Source organism: Salvelinus namaycush, chromosome 31 (genome assembly GCF_016432855.1).
Source record: "Salvelinus namaycush isolate Seneca chromosome 31, SaNama_1.0, whole genome shotgun sequence".
NCBI classification, from domain to species: domain Eukaryota; kingdom Metazoa; phylum Chordata; class Actinopteri; order Salmoniformes; family Salmonidae; genus Salvelinus; species Salvelinus namaycush.
Genome location: NC_052337.1, coordinates 40,263,250 through 40,283,046, shown reverse-complemented (window position 1 = coordinate 40,283,046; position 19,797 = coordinate 40,263,250). Strand labels below are relative to the sequence as shown.

Below are 19,797 nucleotides of genomic sequence, written 5' to 3'. Positions count from 1 at the left end.
GACAGGGTTGTTAACGTTAGGGTTGTCAGACAATTTTTTGCCCAAACCTAGCTCAGTTTTTAGATGTCGATTAAAACGAGGCTACAGCGTCCATAAGGTGACCATTAGACTTAGATCCATTTGGATTTAATATGTTTGTAGGTGTAACAGTTTTTATTAAATTCACAATTTACCACCCTCGCATGCACATTTCATTTTTATTTAACCTTTATTTAACTAGGCAAATCAGTTAAGAACAAATTCGTATTTACAATGACGGCCTACCGGGGTTAACTGCCTTGTTCAGGGGCAGAACGACAGATTTTTACCTTGTCAGGTCGGGGATTTGATCCAGCAACCTTTCAGTTACTAGCCCAACGCTCTAACCACTAGGCTACCTGCCGCCCCTGATTCACATTTCTGCCCAATAAAAACCAACAATGTGCTACCTTTTTGTAGCGTTTCTGACAATGCTAACATCTTTTCAGCCGAATCTCAGAGATCTAAAACCAGGTTGAGCAACTCGGCTGCTGCGCAACAGTAATAGCTAACTAGTAGAAGGTTAGCAGCTGAAGCTAGCTAGCTAACACCAGTTGGATGAGAAGCAAAAAGAGGGTGCTAGCTAGCTAGGTATAGTTTGCTATGGAAGGTTTTTCATATGGCTGAAGTCATCTGTGTAAACTGCTGACTTGGACACTTGTGTGTAATCAGAGGACAAACAAATAAGCTAGCTAACAGGGATTGTAGCGTACAGGTTAGCGTCACCGTCCTGATATTTTGACCATTCTCTTTCGTGTATAGTTTTTGACATTCCCCTCCCTTTCCCGACACACACACTGTTGCGTGCACGCACGGTGTGTGCTAATTTTCATTTATTAGGGGTCTCTTAAAAAGAGAATTTGGGTTTGTTGGGCATTTTTGAGTGGCAAGGGACAGGGAGTGTGACGTGTACGTAGTACTAGAGTGCGCGTCTTGCTACTACGGAGGAGATAACGGTGGAGAGACCAGCTCTCAATCTCTCAAGGAGGACGTCGTTGCCCTCATCCGTCAGATGCACGCCATCCCTACGGTACATCCCAGGGACACACTGCTTAATGGCAGAGACTTGCGCATAGGCAGACTTATCAGCTCTGCAGTTGAATTGTTAAACAAGCATTTGATTACCCCCTCTCCTGACGTGCACACAAGAGCAGTGGACCTCTACACCAATCTTCGTGCTGCAGGGAATGCCCCAGCCTGCTTAATGGCCAGGATAGATGCCATTTATAAATGTGGGAATGTGTTCTCTTTTACTGGAGTTGGACTGCTGTGTACATTACTAAGAACATTTGTAGCTAAAGGATTAGACCGCCTATCCAATGTCAGATTTGTAAATATGTATTCTTAAAAATATTTTGTACAGGTGTGGTAGAACTGTGCTTGAACAAGAAAGCCTGCATAACCTTGTAGCTCTTCAAGAGCAATCGTGGCCATGCCTGAATTGTATGTACAACGTTTACTATATCTGATGAATGTACATTTGATTGTAAATCTCGTTTTTTGTAATAACTCATTGTTGTTTACAGGTAATGTAGTACTATGCCTTTCTTCAGTAGTAGTCACCTTCCGGTGTAAAAACCTTGGAAATTAAAAACAATAAAATGATGTTTTAGGTGAGAAGTCGGCATTGATCTGAAATTCACCTGAGCACCACAATGCGTACTTCACCCATGCTCTACCAAGGTTTTACATCTTTGACCTACTACAGTAGCTAGGTTTGTCTATTTTACTTCCAGCGATGTGTAGGCAGATTGCTCTGGATTCAAACCTTCTCAAACAGCCTAATTCATACTATTCAGAGGGATAATGGACTTTGCAGTGTCCTGCTATTAAAATAATATATATCATTAGTATGTCTGTATTTTTCAGATACAGGCCTATTGTAAATGTGTATTATTGTAGCGTCATCATCTGTAATGCAAAAATAAATACAAAATACACGTATTACTTTAAGCTACATAGTCTTTTGACAAAGGCGATAAACTGCCCATTGATCAGCACAGCAGTTGATCAAACAGGGCCATGTTTGAAAAACAAGTGGTTCTGAGCTGATGTAAATACTACACAGGTAAGCTAACGGTGACAGAAATCCAGAATGCAGACATGCTCTATAGACCTCTATATCTGTATGAGTGACTGAGTCGAACACACCACCTCCTGTTCTTATGTTGGGTACCTACTCACCCCAAAATATGTTACGAAATATATGTCTTTTTCAATGACATGTATTGTTAAAATAAAGGTTTAAGGAAATACAGGCAGGCACCACATTACTACAAGACAAAACTGCTCACTCAAGCAAGCCTGATGGTGTTGTAAGTATAAATGTAACGGCAGCCTTCCTCCTCTTCGTCTGAACACTTACAAAATACAAAAATAACAAACGTGGCAAACCGAAACAGTCCTCTCTGGTGAAACGAACACAAAGACAGGAAACAACCACCCACAAACCCCAACACAAAACAAGCCACCTAAATATGATTCCCAATCAGAGACAACACAAAACACCTGCCTCTGATTGAGAACCATATTAGGCCAAACATAGAAACAGACGAACTAGACACACAACATAGAATGCCCACCCAGCTCACGTCCTGACCAACACTAAAACAAGTAAAACACACAAGAACTATGGTCAGAACGTGACAGTACCCTCCTCCTGAGGTGCGGACTCCGAACGCATCATCTAAAACTCTAGAGGAGGGTCTGGGTGGGCATCTGTCCGCGGTGGCGGCTCCGGCGCTGGACGAGGATCCCACTCCACCATTGTCTTTGTCCCCCTCCTTAGCGTCCTTTGAGTGGCGACCCTCGCCGCCGACCTTGGCCTAGGAACCTTCACAAAGGTCCCCACTAGACTGAGGAAACTCCTCCGGACTGAGGGACAGCTCATGACAGAGAGGTAGCTTATGACAGAGAGGTAGCTCAGGACAGAAGGGCAGCTCATGACTGGAGGGCAGCTCATGACTGGAAGGCAGCTCATGACTGGAAGGCAGCTCATGACTGGAAGGCAGCTCATGACTGGAAGGCAGCTCATGACTGGAAGGCAGCTCCTGACTGGCGGGCGGCTCCGGCAGCTCCTGACAGGCTGGCGGCTCCGGCAGCTCCTGACTGGCGGGCGGCTCCGGCAGCTCCTGACTGGCGGGCGGCTCCGGCGGCTCCTGACTGGCGGGCGGCTCCGGCGGCTCCTGACTGGCGGGCGGCTCCGGCGGCTCCTGACTGGCGGGCGGCTCCGGCGGCTCCTGACTGGCGGGCGGCTCTGGCGGCTCCTGACTGGCGGGCGGCTCTGGCGGCTCCTGACTGGCGGACGGCTCTGGCGGCTCCTGACTGGCGGACGGCTCTAGCGGCTCCTGACTGACGGACGGCTCTAGCGGCTCCTGACTGACGGGCGGCTCTGAAGGCTCGGGACAGACGGGCGGCTCTGACGGCTCGGGACAGACGGGCGGCTCTGACGGCGCTGGGCAGACAGGCAGCTCAGACGGCGCTGGGCAGACGGGCAGCGCAGATGGCGCTGGGCAGGCGGGCAGCTCAGATGGAGCTGGGCAGGCAGGCAGCGCAGATGTCGCTGGGCAGACGGGCAGCGCAGATGTTGCTGGGCAGGCGGGCAGCTCAGATGCCGCTGGGCAGACGGCCGACTCTGACCTGCTGAGGCGCACAGTAGGCCTGGTGCGTGGTGCCGGAACTGGTGGTACCCGGACTGGAGACACGCACCACTAGGCCATTGCGGGGAGCAGGAACAGGGCACACTGGATTCTCAAAGCGCACTATAGGCCTGGTGCGTGGTGCCGGAACTGGTGGTACCGGGCTGTAGCCACGCACCTCAAGGCTAGTGCGGGGAGAAACAACAGTGCATACAGGGCTCTGGATATGCACAATAGGCTTGGTGCGTGGTGCCGGAACTGGTGGTACCGGGCTGGAGACACGCACCACAGGGAGAGTGCGTGGAGGAGGAACAGAGTTCTGGAGACGCACAGGAAGCCTGGTGCGTGGTGTTGGCACTGGTGGTACTGGACTGGAGCGAGGAGGTGGCACCGGATATACCGGACCGTGAAGGCGTACTGGCTCCCTTGAGCACCGAGCCTGCCCAACCTTACCTGGTTGAATGCTCCCCGTAGCCCGACCAGTGCGGGGAGGTGGAATAACCCGCACTGGGCTGTGCTGGCGAACCGGGGACACCATGCGTAAGGCTGGTGCCATGTACACCGGCCCGAGGAGACGCACTGGAGACCAGATGCGTTGAGCCGGCTTCATGGCACCTGGCTCGATGCCCACTCTAGCCCGGCCGATACGTGGAGCTGGGATGTACCGCACCGGGCTATGCACACGTACAGGAGACACCATGCGCTCTTCCGCATAACACGGTGTCTGCCCGTACTCTCGCTCTCCACGGTAAGCACGGGAAGTTGGCTCAGGTCTCCTACCTGACTTTGCCACACTCCCCTTTAGCCCCCCCCCCCCCCCCCCCCCCCCATACATTTTTGGGGTTTCTTCTCGGGCTTCCAGACACGCTTCGTCGTGCTGCCTCCTCATACCACCGCTTCTCGGCTTTAGCTGCCTCCAGCTCTTCACGAGAGCGGCGATATTCTCCAATTTTAGCCCAGTGTCCCTTACCCTCCAGAATTTCCTCCCATGTCCAGGAGTCCTGTGTAATGGGCCGCTGCTGCTGCTGTCCCTTAAAACGCTGCTTGGTCCGAGATTGGTGGGTGGTTCTGTAACGGCAGCCTTCCTCGTCTTCGTCTGAAGAGGAGGTGTAGCAGGGATCGGACCAAGACGCAGCGTAGTTCGTGCTCAACATATTTAATTAAGACGATAAACGTGAACACTTACAAAATACAAAAATAACAAACGTGGCAAACCGAAACAGTCCTCTCTGGTGAAACGAACACAAAGACAGGAAACAACCCCCCACAAACCCCAACACAAAACAAGCCACCTAAATATGATTCCCAATCAGAGACAACACAAAACACCTGCCTCTGATTGAGAACCATATTAGGCCAAACATAGAGACAGACAAACTAGACACACAACATAGAATGCCCACCCAGCTCACGTCCTGACCAACACTAAAACAAGTAAAACACACAAGAACTATGGTCAGAACGTGACAATAAAAGCAAAGCTTGCTTTCATATAATAAAACAAAAGCATGAAAAGGTAGTGGAATGGGGGTCTTAGTGTGGGGTGGGAAGAATGCAATACATTAGCTTGTATGTGGTACAAATCACATTATTCTGGGACCACCTCCTCTAAGAGTATGAATTAGGCTGTTTGAGAAGGTTTGAAGCAACCTGCCTACACATTGTTGTAAGTACAATAGACCAACATAGCTACCGTAGTAGGTCAAAGCTGTGTGCTGGAAAACCTTGGTAGAGCATGGGTGAAGTACGCATTGTGGTGCTTGTGTGAATTTCCTTTCTTTTTCGGCTTCAGACCAATGCCTACTTCTCACTTAAAACGTAGTTTTTGGTATTTAATTATATAGCACTTTTGCAGGAGTTCTGCGTTATGCCCTGCTGTGTTGTGAAGTGCTATGCTTTACTAAGCTATGCTATGCTTTCCTATGCTATTCTTTACTATGCTATGCTTTACTAAACTATGCTATGTTATGCTTTACTGTGCAATGGTATGCTTTGTTATGCTATGCTGTGCATGTCTTACCTCCATCAGGCCGGTGGTGGGGGAGCTCCAGACCTGGAGGTGGGGGTTGTGGATGCTGAGGGGGGTGGAGGCGTCCTGGGGGATGTTGACCGTGAAGTGCTTCACGTTGACGGACAGCTCGCCGCTCTGCCTGAAGAAGACGTATTCTGCAGTCTCCGCTCTGCCGCTCGCAGCCTTACCTAACTGGTACACCCCAAGACCCAGCGCTGGCACCTGCGCTATGAACGACAACTGAGCCCAAGAGAAAACACCATAACATGAGATAATGTGGGGGAAAGCATACATGAACATAAAAATATAAAAAACACTATGAACTGGTAACACATTGGTAATCAATCTCCAATTAATCTCCAATTAATCTCTGTGGTGACCTCATAGTCCTACCTGACACTGCCATTATAAAAAAATATCGATAAATAACATTCACATGGATAAATAAAGGCTAAATACAAACACTGATGACAAACAATTGACAATTGTACCTGGAAGGCCTCTGTGGAGGCTGTGGTGGGTTCGTCCCACACAGCGCTGACTTGAGCGGGGACGGGATGACCTTGGTCTGTGACCACACGCACGTGGGGAGTGTTCACATACACAGTCACCACTGACGTGCGGTCCTGCTCCGTGGGGTTGTAGATGACCACAGACCTGGAGGAAAATAGACAGGTTGGTACGAGTTGCTAATGCTTTGAAAAGTCTGAAAGGCAAATTGGTCATAAAGAAAAGATTTCACAGCTGTCATCAGGTTTAATATTGTTCAACCTGACCAGACTATAACTTCCTGTATTTATTCTAAATCATATTTGCAATATGAAAGGGGTCATAATATCAGCCAGAATGTGTAAGGGAAAAGGGAGGAAGATTTGTACCTAGGCTGTGAACTGATTTTCAGAACTGTTTTTCGAGGCAGGGCATCTTGAGCAGGCTGGATATCATCCTGAGAGAAATGTGCATGAGATTAGAGTTGATTTGCAAAAGAACACCAATCTGGTATAGCTACACCAACAGACAATCCACAGGCTATATCCAGTTCTTATAGACTAATTTCCCCCCAAAATATTTAATTTTGTTTTTGTGGTATTGGTCATGGTTTTCAAAACGGAAAAGCTATTTAAACATCTAAGGCTCATTCACTTGAACACAATTTTCACTAGGTTTGGGTGAGTGAGATGCATATCAAGCGTCTTTTCGGCTGCTGTAGCGAAACAAGGAAGTGGAAGAGGTTACATTACTCTGAAAATTGATGTTGACTTCCTGCCCGGGCAATTTGCATATTCAAATCCTGATGTTGTGCCTCCTTCAGGGATTTGGCCGAAAGTAGAGTCTGGTAAACACTTCAAATGTAGCTATTGCATGCCTTTCACTCCCTACACCACCACCATAAACTGTCACCCTTTGAAAATCACTATACTAATCTGAAATGTTGCAATGTACAATCAACTAACTACCTTGTGTTTCAACACTGAAATTAAAACGCCAATGTTTTTTTCCACTCACCATTTGAAGGAAGGCCTTTGAGGGATTGTAACTGTATGCACTTTTGTCCTTCAGCACCAGCCAGTGAGCGGAGTTGACGATCACTTGTTTCAAATTCAAAATGGAATGAAACAATCTGAGAAGGGAGATTTGTTCTAATTAAATGCCCAGAGGAAAGCAGTCAAATTTCTGAGTCAAATATATAGTGTTTCACTTTCATTTAACCAATGTCTACAGCACGATGCTGGTAATAATCACAAAACCACATAGGTGCAATCCATTAAATGATTGATTAATCCGTGTGTTCATGTTTGACCTGCATCTCTCCCCATCAAATAAGACAATGAAAACGAATAAAACAAGCAATATAAAAAAAAGTGATACCTGGTACCGTAGTCGATCACTACCAAGTCCTTGCCGGTGCCTGCGATAGCGTCATGGTGCTGGAACAGGCCCAGGTTCCTCCTGGCTTCAGTGAGCAGTCTGTAATTCTCCACAGCTGGAAAATCATTCCGCTTCCCAGACCTCCTAATATTGGCCAGGGTGAGGGAGTAGATGATTTCAGCAGCCCTAAAGGACAGACAGAGAGAATAGTTATTTTCTTCAGTATGCCTTTCCATGACACCAAGATAGACATGGGTCGTGTTCATTAGGGAGGAAACGTTTTGAACAGGGAGATGCTACAGTGCCTTCAGAAAGTATTCAGACCCTTTGAATTTTTCCACATTTTGTTACATTACAGCCTTATTCTAAAATGTATTTTTTTTAAATATTCAGCAATCTACAGCAATCCCCATATTTCCAAAGTGAAAGGTTTTTAGAAATGTTTGTAAATGTATTAAAAATAAAAAAACAGAAATACAATATTTACATAAGTATTCAGACCCTTTGCTATGAGACTCGAAATTGAGCTTAGGTGCATCCTGTTTCCGTTGATCATCCTTGAGATGTGTACACAACTTGGAGTCCACCTGTGGTGCATTCAATTGATTGGACATGATTTAAAAAGGCACACACCTGTTTATATAAGGTCTCCCAGTTGACAGTGCCTGTCAGAGCAAAAACCAAGCCATGAGGTTGAAGGAATTGTCCGTAGAGCTCCAAGACGGGATTGTGTCGAAGCACACATCTGGGAAAGGGTACCGAAAAATTTCTGCTGAATTGAAGGTCCCCAAGAACACAGTGGCAACCATCATGGAAGAAGTTCTTCCTAGAGCTGCCCGCACGACAAAACTGAGCAATCGGGGGAGAAGGGCCTTGGTCAGGGAGGTGACCAAGAACCCAATGGTCACAATGACAGAGCTCTAGAGTTCCTCTGTGTGAAGATGGGAGAACCTTCCAGAAGGACAACCATCTATGCAGCACTCCACCAATCAGGCCTTTATGGTAGAGTGGCCTGATGGAATCCACCCCTCAGTAAAAGGCACATGACAGCCCGCATGGTGTTTGCTAAAAGGCACCTAAAGGACTCAGACCATGAGAAACAAGATTCTCTGGTCTAATGAAACCAAGATTGAACTCTTTGGCCTGAATGCCAAGCGTGACTTCTGGAGGGAACCTGGTGGTGAAGCATGGTGGTGGCAGCATCAGGCTGTGGGGATGTTTTTCAGCGGCAGGGACTGGGGGACTAGTCAGGACCGAGGCAAAGATGAACGGAGCAAAATACAGAGAGATCCTTAATGAAAACCTGCTCTAGAGCGCACAGGACCACAGATTGGGGTGAAGGTTCACCTTCTAACAGGACAACAACCCTAAGCACACAGCCAAGACAACGCAGGAGTGGCTTTGAGGCAAGTCTCTGAATGTCATTGAGTGGCCCAGTCAGAGCATGGACATCTCTGGAGAGACCTGAAAATAGCTGTGTAGCAATGCTCCCCATCCAACCTGACAGAGCTTGAGAGGATCTGCCGAGAAGAATGGGAGAAACTCCCCAAATACAGGTGTGCCAAGCTTGTAGCATCATACACAAGAAGACTCAAGCCTGTAATCGCAGCCAAAGTTGCTTCAACAAAGTACAGAGTAAAGGGTCTGAATACTTATGTAAATGTGATATTTCAGTTTAAAATTATTTATAAATGAGCAAAAATGTCTAAATCCTGTTTTTGCTATTTCATTATTGGGTATTGTGTGCAGATTGATGAGATGAAAAACAAACAATTTAATCAATTCTAGAATAAGGCTGTAACCTAACAAAATGTGGAAAAAGTCAAGGGGTCTGACTACTTTCCAAAGGCACTGTATATGATTTGTCCAATAAGACCACAGACTTTTGTTTTCCATTGCAAAAACTTTTGCTTTGTTCACTCATTTCAGTGCATTCAGTGAAGTGACAAATAGTTGTTGATATATGGGTCATCATGGGCCAAGAGCGTAAGAAAACTACTCCAAATTGACCACAGTTGGAAATCTCCCGTATTTGATTGCAATCAGAGTCTCAGCTTGTGTTATGGAACCTGTTTAACCCCCGAGCCACAACAATGAAAACTGAGCTGCTCTTCTCCTAAAATAGAGGTCTTTTCATTTTCTCTAGATAGGGCTGTGGCGGTAATGACATTTTGTCAGTCGGTGATTGTCAAGCAAATAACTGCCGTTCTCATGGTAATTGACCGTTAATGAACATAAACAAATTTAGCATGTCCTGGCTTCCACGCATAGTGACATGACTGCCCTGTGACGATCAGAATGGGTCAGATCAGCTTGGCGGTGGATGACAGTAGCCAGGCCCTCTCTCACCTACAGAAGGGGGGAGGGAGCTGCTGGGGGGTTGACAGTTCACACCCTGTTGTAAATTACAGGAGGAGAGGACTCTCCTTTGTCCTCTCCAGTATTAACCAAAGGAATCCCTTTGTTAACAGACAGTCTTCCCGCCGAAACTCTAACAGTTTCTAAAGCGAATAGTGGAACAATATTTCTAACATAAGAACGTGGGGAATGGTCAGTGGTGAATAATCATTTCAAATGGATTGTTATTTTGTGATGTCATTAAAAATGGTATAAAGGAAATTCTGTAACTTGGAAAGTATATCCCCTTTATCTGTCAAGTTTCCATCAAATACATGAAAGTTATGGAAGAAATTATGAAAGTATTAAGTAGGAATGTGATTTTAGGAGCCATAAGAGAATCTATCTCCTATAAACTGTGCATAAAGTAGACACCCCCTGAGTGAGGTCAGAGAGTGTGTCAGTGTCACGTGTGCTCCCTCTCCGGTCTCTAGGTCACCAGGCTGCTTGTTATGGCGCACACCTGTCACCATCGTTACACGCACCTGTGCTTCATCAGACTCACCTGGACTCCATCACCTCCTTGCTTACCTGCCCTATTTATGTCACTCCCTTTGGTTGCTTCCCCAGGCGTGATTGTTTCTGTTCCTGTGTCATGTCTGTGCGTTGTTCATGTTTCTCCTTTTGTATTATGGTGTGTTTATTTATTAAAAAACTCACTCCCTGAACTTGCTTCCCAACTCTCAGCGCACATCGTTACAGTCAGACTGACGGAACCATCCACTTCGGCCAGAGTGCATAAAAGGATTGGTAACGAAATTAACATTAGACCAGAAAAACGTGAGGCGGTAGCCTACACGTTTGAAATGGTTGGAACTTTGAACCTCAACATGAGGTAAAGAAAAAATAAACTCACCTCCCAGACTAGACCAGAATATCGCCAAGCTGCAGCTGCGCATGTAAAGTGGTTCAAACTCTGACTATAAACACGAGGTGAAGAGAGGAGAAAACTCCCCTCTCGGACAATCACTGGTACAGCTGATTAGCTGTCCTAAGTCAAATATCTAGAAAAGTTAATTTAAGTGGGACCATCCTATTACTCTTCAAATCATCCAACTGTACTACTCTCCTCAAATCACCGTAGTGCGCTACTCTCATCACCCCACTGGAACCATCGACACGGCTGGCTTGCCTATCTTCAAATAAGCAGCTTCAGGAGCGAATGGAACAGAGTGAACTCTTAATGTTCTGTTCAGGACTACATGACGGACAAAGACATTCACACATAAATACATTCATGATTTCTTATTCCAAAAGGGTGGTGGTTCGTGTGCAAAGTATATGATTACTGTGAGAATAGTTTTTGAAAATGTATCAATGATAAGTGTCTCTTTCTCTCTTTTTCTCTCTCTCCCTCTCCATGTTGTTATGTAAAAAGCCACCATATTGTGTCAGTCCACTAGGGACCTTTAATCATGTATGAAGTGTGTATGTTTAATCTGTGTTATTATTTAGTTAGCTAGTAAATAAATAATTAAACCAATTTATGTAGTACTGAATCATAAGTAAGGCTGGCGTTTTTGCAGATCCAAGAAGGTTACGACTGTTCAGAATGATGATATGATAAAAGGTTATCATTGATATGTTGACTGCTTTATGGATGTGATAGGTAAAGATCTTCAGAGTTTAATTTGGGAGATGGTAACTCTTTAAACAGTTGTCCTTATGTTAGGCCCTGATCTGGCTATGGCTGTGGGCTACATATGGCTGTGCACTACATTAGTTAATTTAGCAGAAAAGATTTGCTTATAATTGTGTGTCAAGAAGCAGTGCGGCTTGGCGGGATCATGTTTCGGAGGACTCGTGGCTCTTGACCGTCGCCTCTCCCGAGTTCGTACGGGAGTTGCAGCGATGGGACAAGACTGTAACTACCAATTGGATATCACGAAAAAGGGGTAAAAAGTACAAAAAAAACAAAAAACAAATGTATACCAGCTCTACACCCATGGTAAAGCGGATTAATGTGCTTAATTTTAAGAAGTTATTTGTCCACTTTAGTCGTGATACAAACCTTACCAAAACTACATGATATGTGTGATTATGATTTGAAAAAGTTGCAAAAAAAACTTACTGAGCACAAGCTGGGCATCATTCACAAGTGATAATATATAATTCCCAAGTGATAGGCTAATTTGTCACCCATTAAACTATTCTTGATTTAATCTTGTCTTTACATGTACAAAAACATACATGTGTGAAATTTGTTTTGATTTAGAATGCACCATTATCATCCACCTGTCTCGAAACGGGCAGGGGATAAAAAATTTAAATAAAATAGCGAAAGGAGGACGCTTTCCTGTGGTTCATTTTCATGCCAGCCAGATAGGCTACACTCCTGTTGTAAAGAGAAGCAATGTGCTTAATATTAGTAAAGTTTAGAAATTAATATAGTAGGCCTAGCCTATAGAAAGCTGATAGGATCCTCCTCTTTTTATTAGCGACCATCAAAACTCTGTTTTCTCACGAAATTGCATAGCCTACAGAAATGTTGCGCAACATGAGCTCATGGGCTCTCATGAAGTATTTGATTCGATTTTTGAATACATTTGCATTGATGTCAGAGTGATTAGAGGGACAATAGAGTGCTGAGTACCAGGCAGTTAGCAAGTTTGGTAGGCTACTAATGACCATCAGCAGCATCAGAGCTTGGAGAAGCCTAATTATTGCGACAAAACGGTTCACATGGAATTTGACTAGCGTCATGACTCGTGTCCGCCAGCCCTATCCCAGCCCTATCCCTAGAGAGTATCAAGGAAAACAGCTGGTGGAAGTGTGTTCTCTTTAACTGCTCAAGCCCTGTAAGTGCTGTCAGGGAATCAGACACTATCAGTGTTACAGTTTTAAAGGTCCAAAGCAGCTGCTTTTATCTCAATATCAAATCATTTCTGAGTAACAATGAGGTACTTTACTATGGTGGTTTTCAATGAAAATTGTCAAAAAGAAACATAGCTTCATAGCAAGAGCAATTTCTCCAGCAAGATGTTTGACAGGACTGTCTGGGAGTGGTCTGAGTGCGGAGGAGAAAACTGAAAACTGGTTGTTATTGGCAGAGAGGTTTGGAACTCTTTCTTATTGGACTATTAACTAATTTACTGCATGGTGATGTCACCATGGAAGACTAAAACTCCAACCCACCAAAACAGACAGAAATTTCAGGCAGTCTTTTCAAACAGCTCTTACACTAAAAGGGCATTATTATCATTTTCACAATATTATTCCAAACTCATGGTGCGGAAATATACTGTATATATTAAAACCCAGGAACTGCACTGGGCCTTTAAAATCACAATTCTGAGTTTGTGTTTCAGCTAGGGCTGTTATGGTGACTGTATTACCGCCACACCTGCGGTCACACAGTCAAATTCCACGTGATCGTTTAGTCATGGTAACTAGGCTTCTCCAAATCTGTGCTCCGATGCTGCTGATGGTCATTAGCTAATGACCAAATGTGCTAACTGCCAGTGCTAATGGCCTGGTACTCAGCAATCTATTGTCCCTCTAATCACTCTAAAATCAATGCAAATGCGTTCAAAAAAACACTTAATGAGAGCCCATGTGCACATGTCACACAACAATTCTGCAGGCTATGCAATTGCGTGAGAAAACTGAGTTTTTATGGCCTCTATTAAAAAGAGGAGGCTCCCATCAGCTTTCTATAATATTCAAATAAAATCAAACTTTATTTGTCACATGCGCCGAATACAACAGGTGTACCTTACCGTGAAATGCTTACTTACAAGCCCTTAACCAACAGTGCAGTTCAAGAAAGAGTTAAGAAAATAATGACCAAATAAACTAAAGTAAAAAATTATTAAAAAGTAACACAATAAAATAACAATAACGAGTCAACTGAGTCAATACTGAGTCAATGTGCGGGGGTACAGGTTAGTCGAGGTAATTTGTACATGTAGAAACATGTACTCTTTCTCCTACTGCTCTCTCCTCGTCTGCCCACGTGTTCTCGCACACCCCGAGAGCTTCTGGTCAGCGGGGTGGTGGCACTGGGATCCTCATCTCTCCCAAGTGGACATTCTCTCTTTCTCCCCTGACCCATCTGTCTATCGCCTCCTTTGAATTCCATGCTGTCACAGTTACCAGCCCTTTCAAGCTTAACATCCTTATCATTTATCGCCCTCCAGGTTCCCTTGGAGAGTTCATCAATGAGCTTGACGCCTTGATAAGTTCCTTTCCTGAGGATGGCTCACCTCTCACAGTTCTGGGTGACTTTAACCTCCCCACGTCTACCTTTGACTCATTCCTCTCTGCCTCCTTCTTTCCACTCCTCTCCTCTTTTGACCTCACCCTCTCACCTTCCCCCCTACTCACAAGGCAGGCAATACGCTTGACCTCATCTTTACTAGATGCTGTTCTTCCACTAATCTCATTGCAACTCCCCTCCAAGTCTCCGACCACTACCTTGTATCCTTTTCCCTCTCGCTCTCATCCAACACTTCCCACTCTGCCCCTACTCGGATGGTATCGCGCCGTCCCAACCTTCGCTTTCTCTCCCCCGCTACTCTCTCCTCTTCCATCCTATCATCTCTTCCCTCTGCTCAAACCTTCTCCAACCTATCTCCTGATTCTGCCTCCTCAACCCTCCTCTCCTCCCTTTCTGCATCCTTTGACTCTCTATGTCCCCTATCCTCCAGGCCGGCTCGGTCCTCCCCTCCTGCTCCGTGGCTCGACGACTCATTGCGAGCTCACAGAACAGGGCTCCGGGCAGCCGAGCGGAAATGGAGGAAAACTCGCCTCCCTGCGGACCTGGCATCCTTTCACTCCCTTCTCTCTACATTTTCCTCTTCTGTCTCTGCTGCTAAAGCCACTTTCTACCACTCTAAATTCCAAGCATCTGCCTCTAACCCTAGGAAGCTCTTTGCCACCTTCTCCTCCCTCCTGAATCCTCCTCCCCCCCCCCCCCCCCCCCCCCCCCCCCCCCTCTGCGGATGACTTCGTCAACCATTTTGAAAAGAAGGTCGACGACATCCGATCCTCGTTTGCTAAGTCAAATGACACCGCTGGTTCTGCTCACACTGCCCTACCCTGTGCTTTGACCTCTTTCTCCCCTCTCTCTCCAGATGAAATCTCGCGTCTTGTGACGGCCGGCCGCCCAACAACCTGCCCACTTGACCCTATCCCCTCCTCTCTTCTCCATACCATTTCCGGAGACCTTCTCCCTTACCTCACCTCGCTCATCAACTCATCCTTGACCGCTGGCTACGTCCCTTCCGTCTTCAAGAGAGCGAGAGTTGCACCCCTTCTGAAAAAACCTACACTCGATCCCTCCGATGTCAACAACTACAGACCAGTATCCCTTCTTTCTTTTCTCTCCAAAACTCTTGAACGTGCCGTCCTTGGCCAGCTCTCCTGCTATCTCTCTCAGAATGACCTTCTTGATCCAAATCAGTCAGGTTTCAAGACTAGTCATTCAACTGAGACTGCTCTTCTCTGTGTCACGGAGGCGCTCCGCACTGCTAAAGCTAACTCTCTCTCCTCTGCTCTCATCCTTCTAGACCTATTGGCTGCCTTTGATACTGTGAACCATCAGATCCTCCTCTCCACCCTCTCCGAGTTGGGCATCTCCGGCGCGGCCCACGCTTGGATTGCGTCCTACCTGACAGGTCGCTCCTACCAGGTGGCGTGGCGAGAATCTGTCTCCGCACCACGTGCTCTCACCACTGGTGTCCCCCAGGGCTCTGTTCTAGGCCCTCTCCTATTCTCGCTATACACCAAGTCACTTGGCTCTGTCATATCCTCACATGGTCTCTCCTATCATTGCTATGCAGACGACACACAATTAATCTTCTCCTTTCCCCCTTCTGATAACCAGGTGGCGAATCGCATCTCTGCATGTCTGGCAGACATATCAGTGTGGATGACGGATCACCACCTCAAGCTGAACCTCGGCAAGACGGAGCTGCTCTTCCTCCCGGGGAAGGACTGCCCGTTCCATGATCTCGCCATCACGGTTGACAACTCCATTGTGTCCTCCTCCCAGAGTGCTAAGAACCTTGGCGTGATCCTGGACAACACCCTGTCGTTCTCAACTAACATCAAGGCGGTGACCCGTTCCTGTAGGTTCATGCTCTACAACATTCGCAGAGTACGACCCTGCCTCACACAGGAAGCGGCGCAGGTCCTAATCCAGGCACTTGTCATCTCCCGTCTGGATTACTGCAACTCGCTGTTGGCTGGGCTCCCTGCCTGTGCCATTAAACCCCTACAACTCATCCAGAACGCCGCAGCCCGTCTGGTGTTCAACCTTCCCAAGTTCTCTCACGTCACCCCGCTCCTCCGCTCTCTCCACTGGCTTCCAGTTGAAGCTCGCATCCGCTACAAGACCATGGTGCTTGCCTACGGAGCTGTGAGGGGAACGGCACCTCCGTACCTTCAGGCTCTGATCAGGCCCTACACCCAAACAAGGGCACTGCGTTCATCCACCTCTGGCCTGCTCGCCTCCCTACCTCTGAGGAAGTACAGTTCCCGCTCAGCCCAGTCAAAACTGTTCGCTGCTCTGGCACCCCAATGGTGGAACAAACTCCCTCACGACGCCAGGTCAGCGGAGTCAATCACCACCTTCCGGAGACACCTGAAACCCCACCTCTTTAAGGAATACCTAGGATAGGATAAAGTAATCCTTCTAACCTCTAATTAGAGGTTAGAAGGATTACTTTATCCTATCCTAGGTATTAGATGCACTATTGTAAAGTGGTTGTTCCACTGGATATCATAAGGTGAATGCACCAATTTGCAAGTCGCTCTGGATAAGAGTGTCTGCTAAATGACTTAAATGTAAAATGTAAACGTAAATGTAGGTAGGGGGGAAGTGACTATGCATAGATAATGAACAGCGAGTAGTAGCAGTGTAAAAAACAAATAGAGCGGCGGGGGGGGGGGGGGGGGGGGGTCAATGTAAATAGTCCTGGTGGCCATTTGATTAATTGTTCAGCAGTCTTATGGCTTGAGGGTAGAAGCTGTTAAGGAGCCAATTGGTCCTAGCTTGGCTCTCCGTTACCACTTGCCGTGTGGTAGCAGAGAGAACAGTCTATGACTTGGGTGACTGGAGTCTTTGACAATTTTTGGGGGCTTCCTCTGACACCGCCTAGTATATAGATCCTGGATGGCAGGAAGCTTGGCCGCAGTGATGTACTGGGCCGTACGCACTACCCTCTATAGCGCCTTACGGTCAGATGCCGAGCAGTTGCCATACCAGGCGGTGATGCAACCGGTCAGGATACTCTCGATGGTGCAGCTGTAGAACTTTTTGAGGATCTGGGGACCCATGCCAAATCTTTTCAGTCTCCTGAGGGGGAAAAGGTGTTGTCGTGACCTCTTCACGACTGTCTAGGTAATATCGTCTTTTGACGAACATATCAAGACTGTTTCAAGGACAGCTTTTTTCCATCTACGTAACATTGCAAAAATCAGAAATTTTCTGTCCAAAAATGATGCAGAAAAATTTATCCATGCATTTGTTACTTCTAGGCTAGACTACTGCAATGCTCTACTTTCCGGCTACCCGGATAAAGCACTAAATAAACTTCAGTTAGTGCTAAATACGGCTGCTAGAATCCTGACTAGAACCAAGAAATTTGATCATATTACTCCAGTGCTAGCTTCCCTACACTGGCTTCCTGTTAAGGCAAGGGCTGATTTCAAGGTTTTACTGTTAACCTATAAAGCGTTACATGGGCTTGCTCCTACCTATCTTTCCGAGTTGGTCCTGCCGTACATACCTACACGTACGCTACGGTCACAAGACGCAGGCCTCCTAATTGTCCCTAGAATTTCTAAGCAAACAGCTGGAGGCAGGGCTTTCTCCTATAGATCTCCATTTTTATGGAACGGTCTGCCTACCCATGTGAGAGACGCAGACTCGGTCTCAACCTTTAAGTCTTTACTGAAGACTTATCTCTTCAGTAGGTCATATGATTGAGTGTAGTCTGGCCCAGGAGTGTGAAGGTGAACGGAAAGGCTCTGGAGCAACGAACCGCCCTTGCTGTCTCTGCCTGGCCGGTTCCCCTCCACTGGGATTCTCTACCTCTAACCCTATTACAGGGGCTGAGTCACTGGCTTACTGGTGCTCTTTCATGCCGTCCCTAGGAGGGGTGCGTCACTTGAGTGGGTTGAGTTACTGACGTGATCTTCCTGTCTGGGTTGGCGCCCCCCCCTTGGTTTGTGCTGTGGTGGAGATCTTTGTGGGCTATACTCGGCCTTGTCTCAGGATTGTAAGTTGGTGGCTGAAGATATCCCTCTAGTGGTGTGGGGGCTGTGCTTTGGCAAAGTGGGTGGGGTTATATCCTTCCTGTTTGGCCCTGTCCGGGGGTATCATCGGATGGGGCCACAGTGTCTCCTGACCCCTCCTGTCTCAGCCTCCAGTATTTATGCTGCAGTAGTTTGTGTCGGGGGGTTAGGGCCAGTTGGTTATATCTGGAGTACTTCTCCTGTCTTATCCAGTGTCCTGTGGGAATTTAAGTATGCTCTCTCTAATTCTCTCCTTCTCTCTTTCTTTCTCTCTCTCGGAGGACCTGAGCCCTAGGACCATACGTCAGGACTACTGGGCATGATGACTCCTTGCTGTCCCCAGTCCACCTGGCCTTGCTGCTGTCCCAGTTTCAACTGTTCTGCCTGCAGTTATGGAACCCCTACCTGTCCCAGACCTGCTGTTTTCAACTCTTAATGATCGGCTATGAAAAGCCAACTGACATTTTTTCCTGATTATTATTTGACCATGCTTGTCATTTATGAACATTTTGAACATCTTGGCCATGTTCTGTTATAATCTCCACCCGGCACAGCCAGAAGAGGACTGGCCACCCCTCATAGCCTGGTTCCTCTCTAGGTTTCTTCCTAGGTTTTGGCCTTTCTAGGGAGTTTTTCCTAGCCACCGTGCTTCTACACCTGCATTGCTTGCTGTTTGGGGTTTTAGGCTGGGTTTCTGTACAGCACTTCGAGATATTAGCTGATGTACGAAGGGCTATATAAAATAAACTTGATTGAACTTGATTGATTAAGCACATTGCTTTGCTTTACAGCAGGAGTATAGCCTACCTGGCTGGCATGAAAATGAACCACGGGAAAAGCGTCCTTCATTTGCTAATTAAGTGCATAGATGACATGTATTTTACACCCCTGCTACTGTTCCGACAGGTGCATAATAACGGTACATTCTAAATGTAAATGATGCCCAGCATGTGCAGTAAGACAAGAAACACCACATGCCCTTTTTTTGCGACTTTTTCGAATCATAGTCACACACATCATGTAGCCCAGCGCATAGGCTTATAATTTGATTGTATCACAACTAAAGTGACCAAATAACTCCAAACGTATCCTATAGGCTTAGGACCCCTGGAACATGGTTGGAGAGCACAGAGCCTACAGAGCCTAGCGAAACACGTGTTCTTATAAGCATGTGACAACAGAGTTTTGACTGGCAACTATTTAAAAAAGGATCCCAGCTTTCTCGTGCTGCTATATTTATTGCTCAATTGTTAACATTAAGCACCTTAATCCACTTTACAGCCTGGCACACATAGGTGGCGTGTGAGCTTCAAGTTTGGGGAAAGTCATTTTCACCATAGAAATGCACCTTTATAATAAAGCACTCCATGCATCATCGTATTTGCAGACGTATGTAAGATAGCCTACTATTCCTAATGTGATGAGTAGATTGGATAGTCATCATTTAGGCTAATAATATAACTCAATCACTGTTCGCAAAATAAGACCGTTCAATGCATGGCTGAGCGAGTATATTCCTAGGCTATATCAGATACATTTCTTCTTTCTTTGCATGGGAAAAACATGGCCTTTTATAAACACATTTCATGCAATTGTACTACTCTTTATATGACTGGAGACATT

The 19,797-nt window shown here is 46.4% G+C and overlaps 1 protein-coding gene across 2 annotated transcripts in view; it reads right to left on the bottom strand.

The window, feature by feature from the left end:
- The window catches only part of LOC120025911 (alpha-mannosidase 2-like), a 68,878-nt gene that overhangs the window by 14,430 nt on the left and 34,651 nt on the right, over window positions 1-19,797 (bottom strand). For both annotated transcript variants that reach the window (XM_038970629.1, XM_038970630.1), the window contains exons 10-14: window positions 7,537-7,722; window positions 7,174-7,288; window positions 6,546-6,613; window positions 6,159-6,324; window positions 5,677-5,907 (exon numbers count right to left, since the gene is read on the bottom strand). In XM_038970629.1, the coding sequence (XP_038826557.1) occupies window positions 5,677-5,907; window positions 6,159-6,324; window positions 6,546-6,613; window positions 7,174-7,288; window positions 7,537-7,722 (766 nt within the window). The remainder of the gene's footprint in view (window positions 1-5,676; window positions 5,908-6,158; window positions 6,325-6,545; window positions 6,614-7,173; window positions 7,289-7,536; window positions 7,723-19,797) is intronic.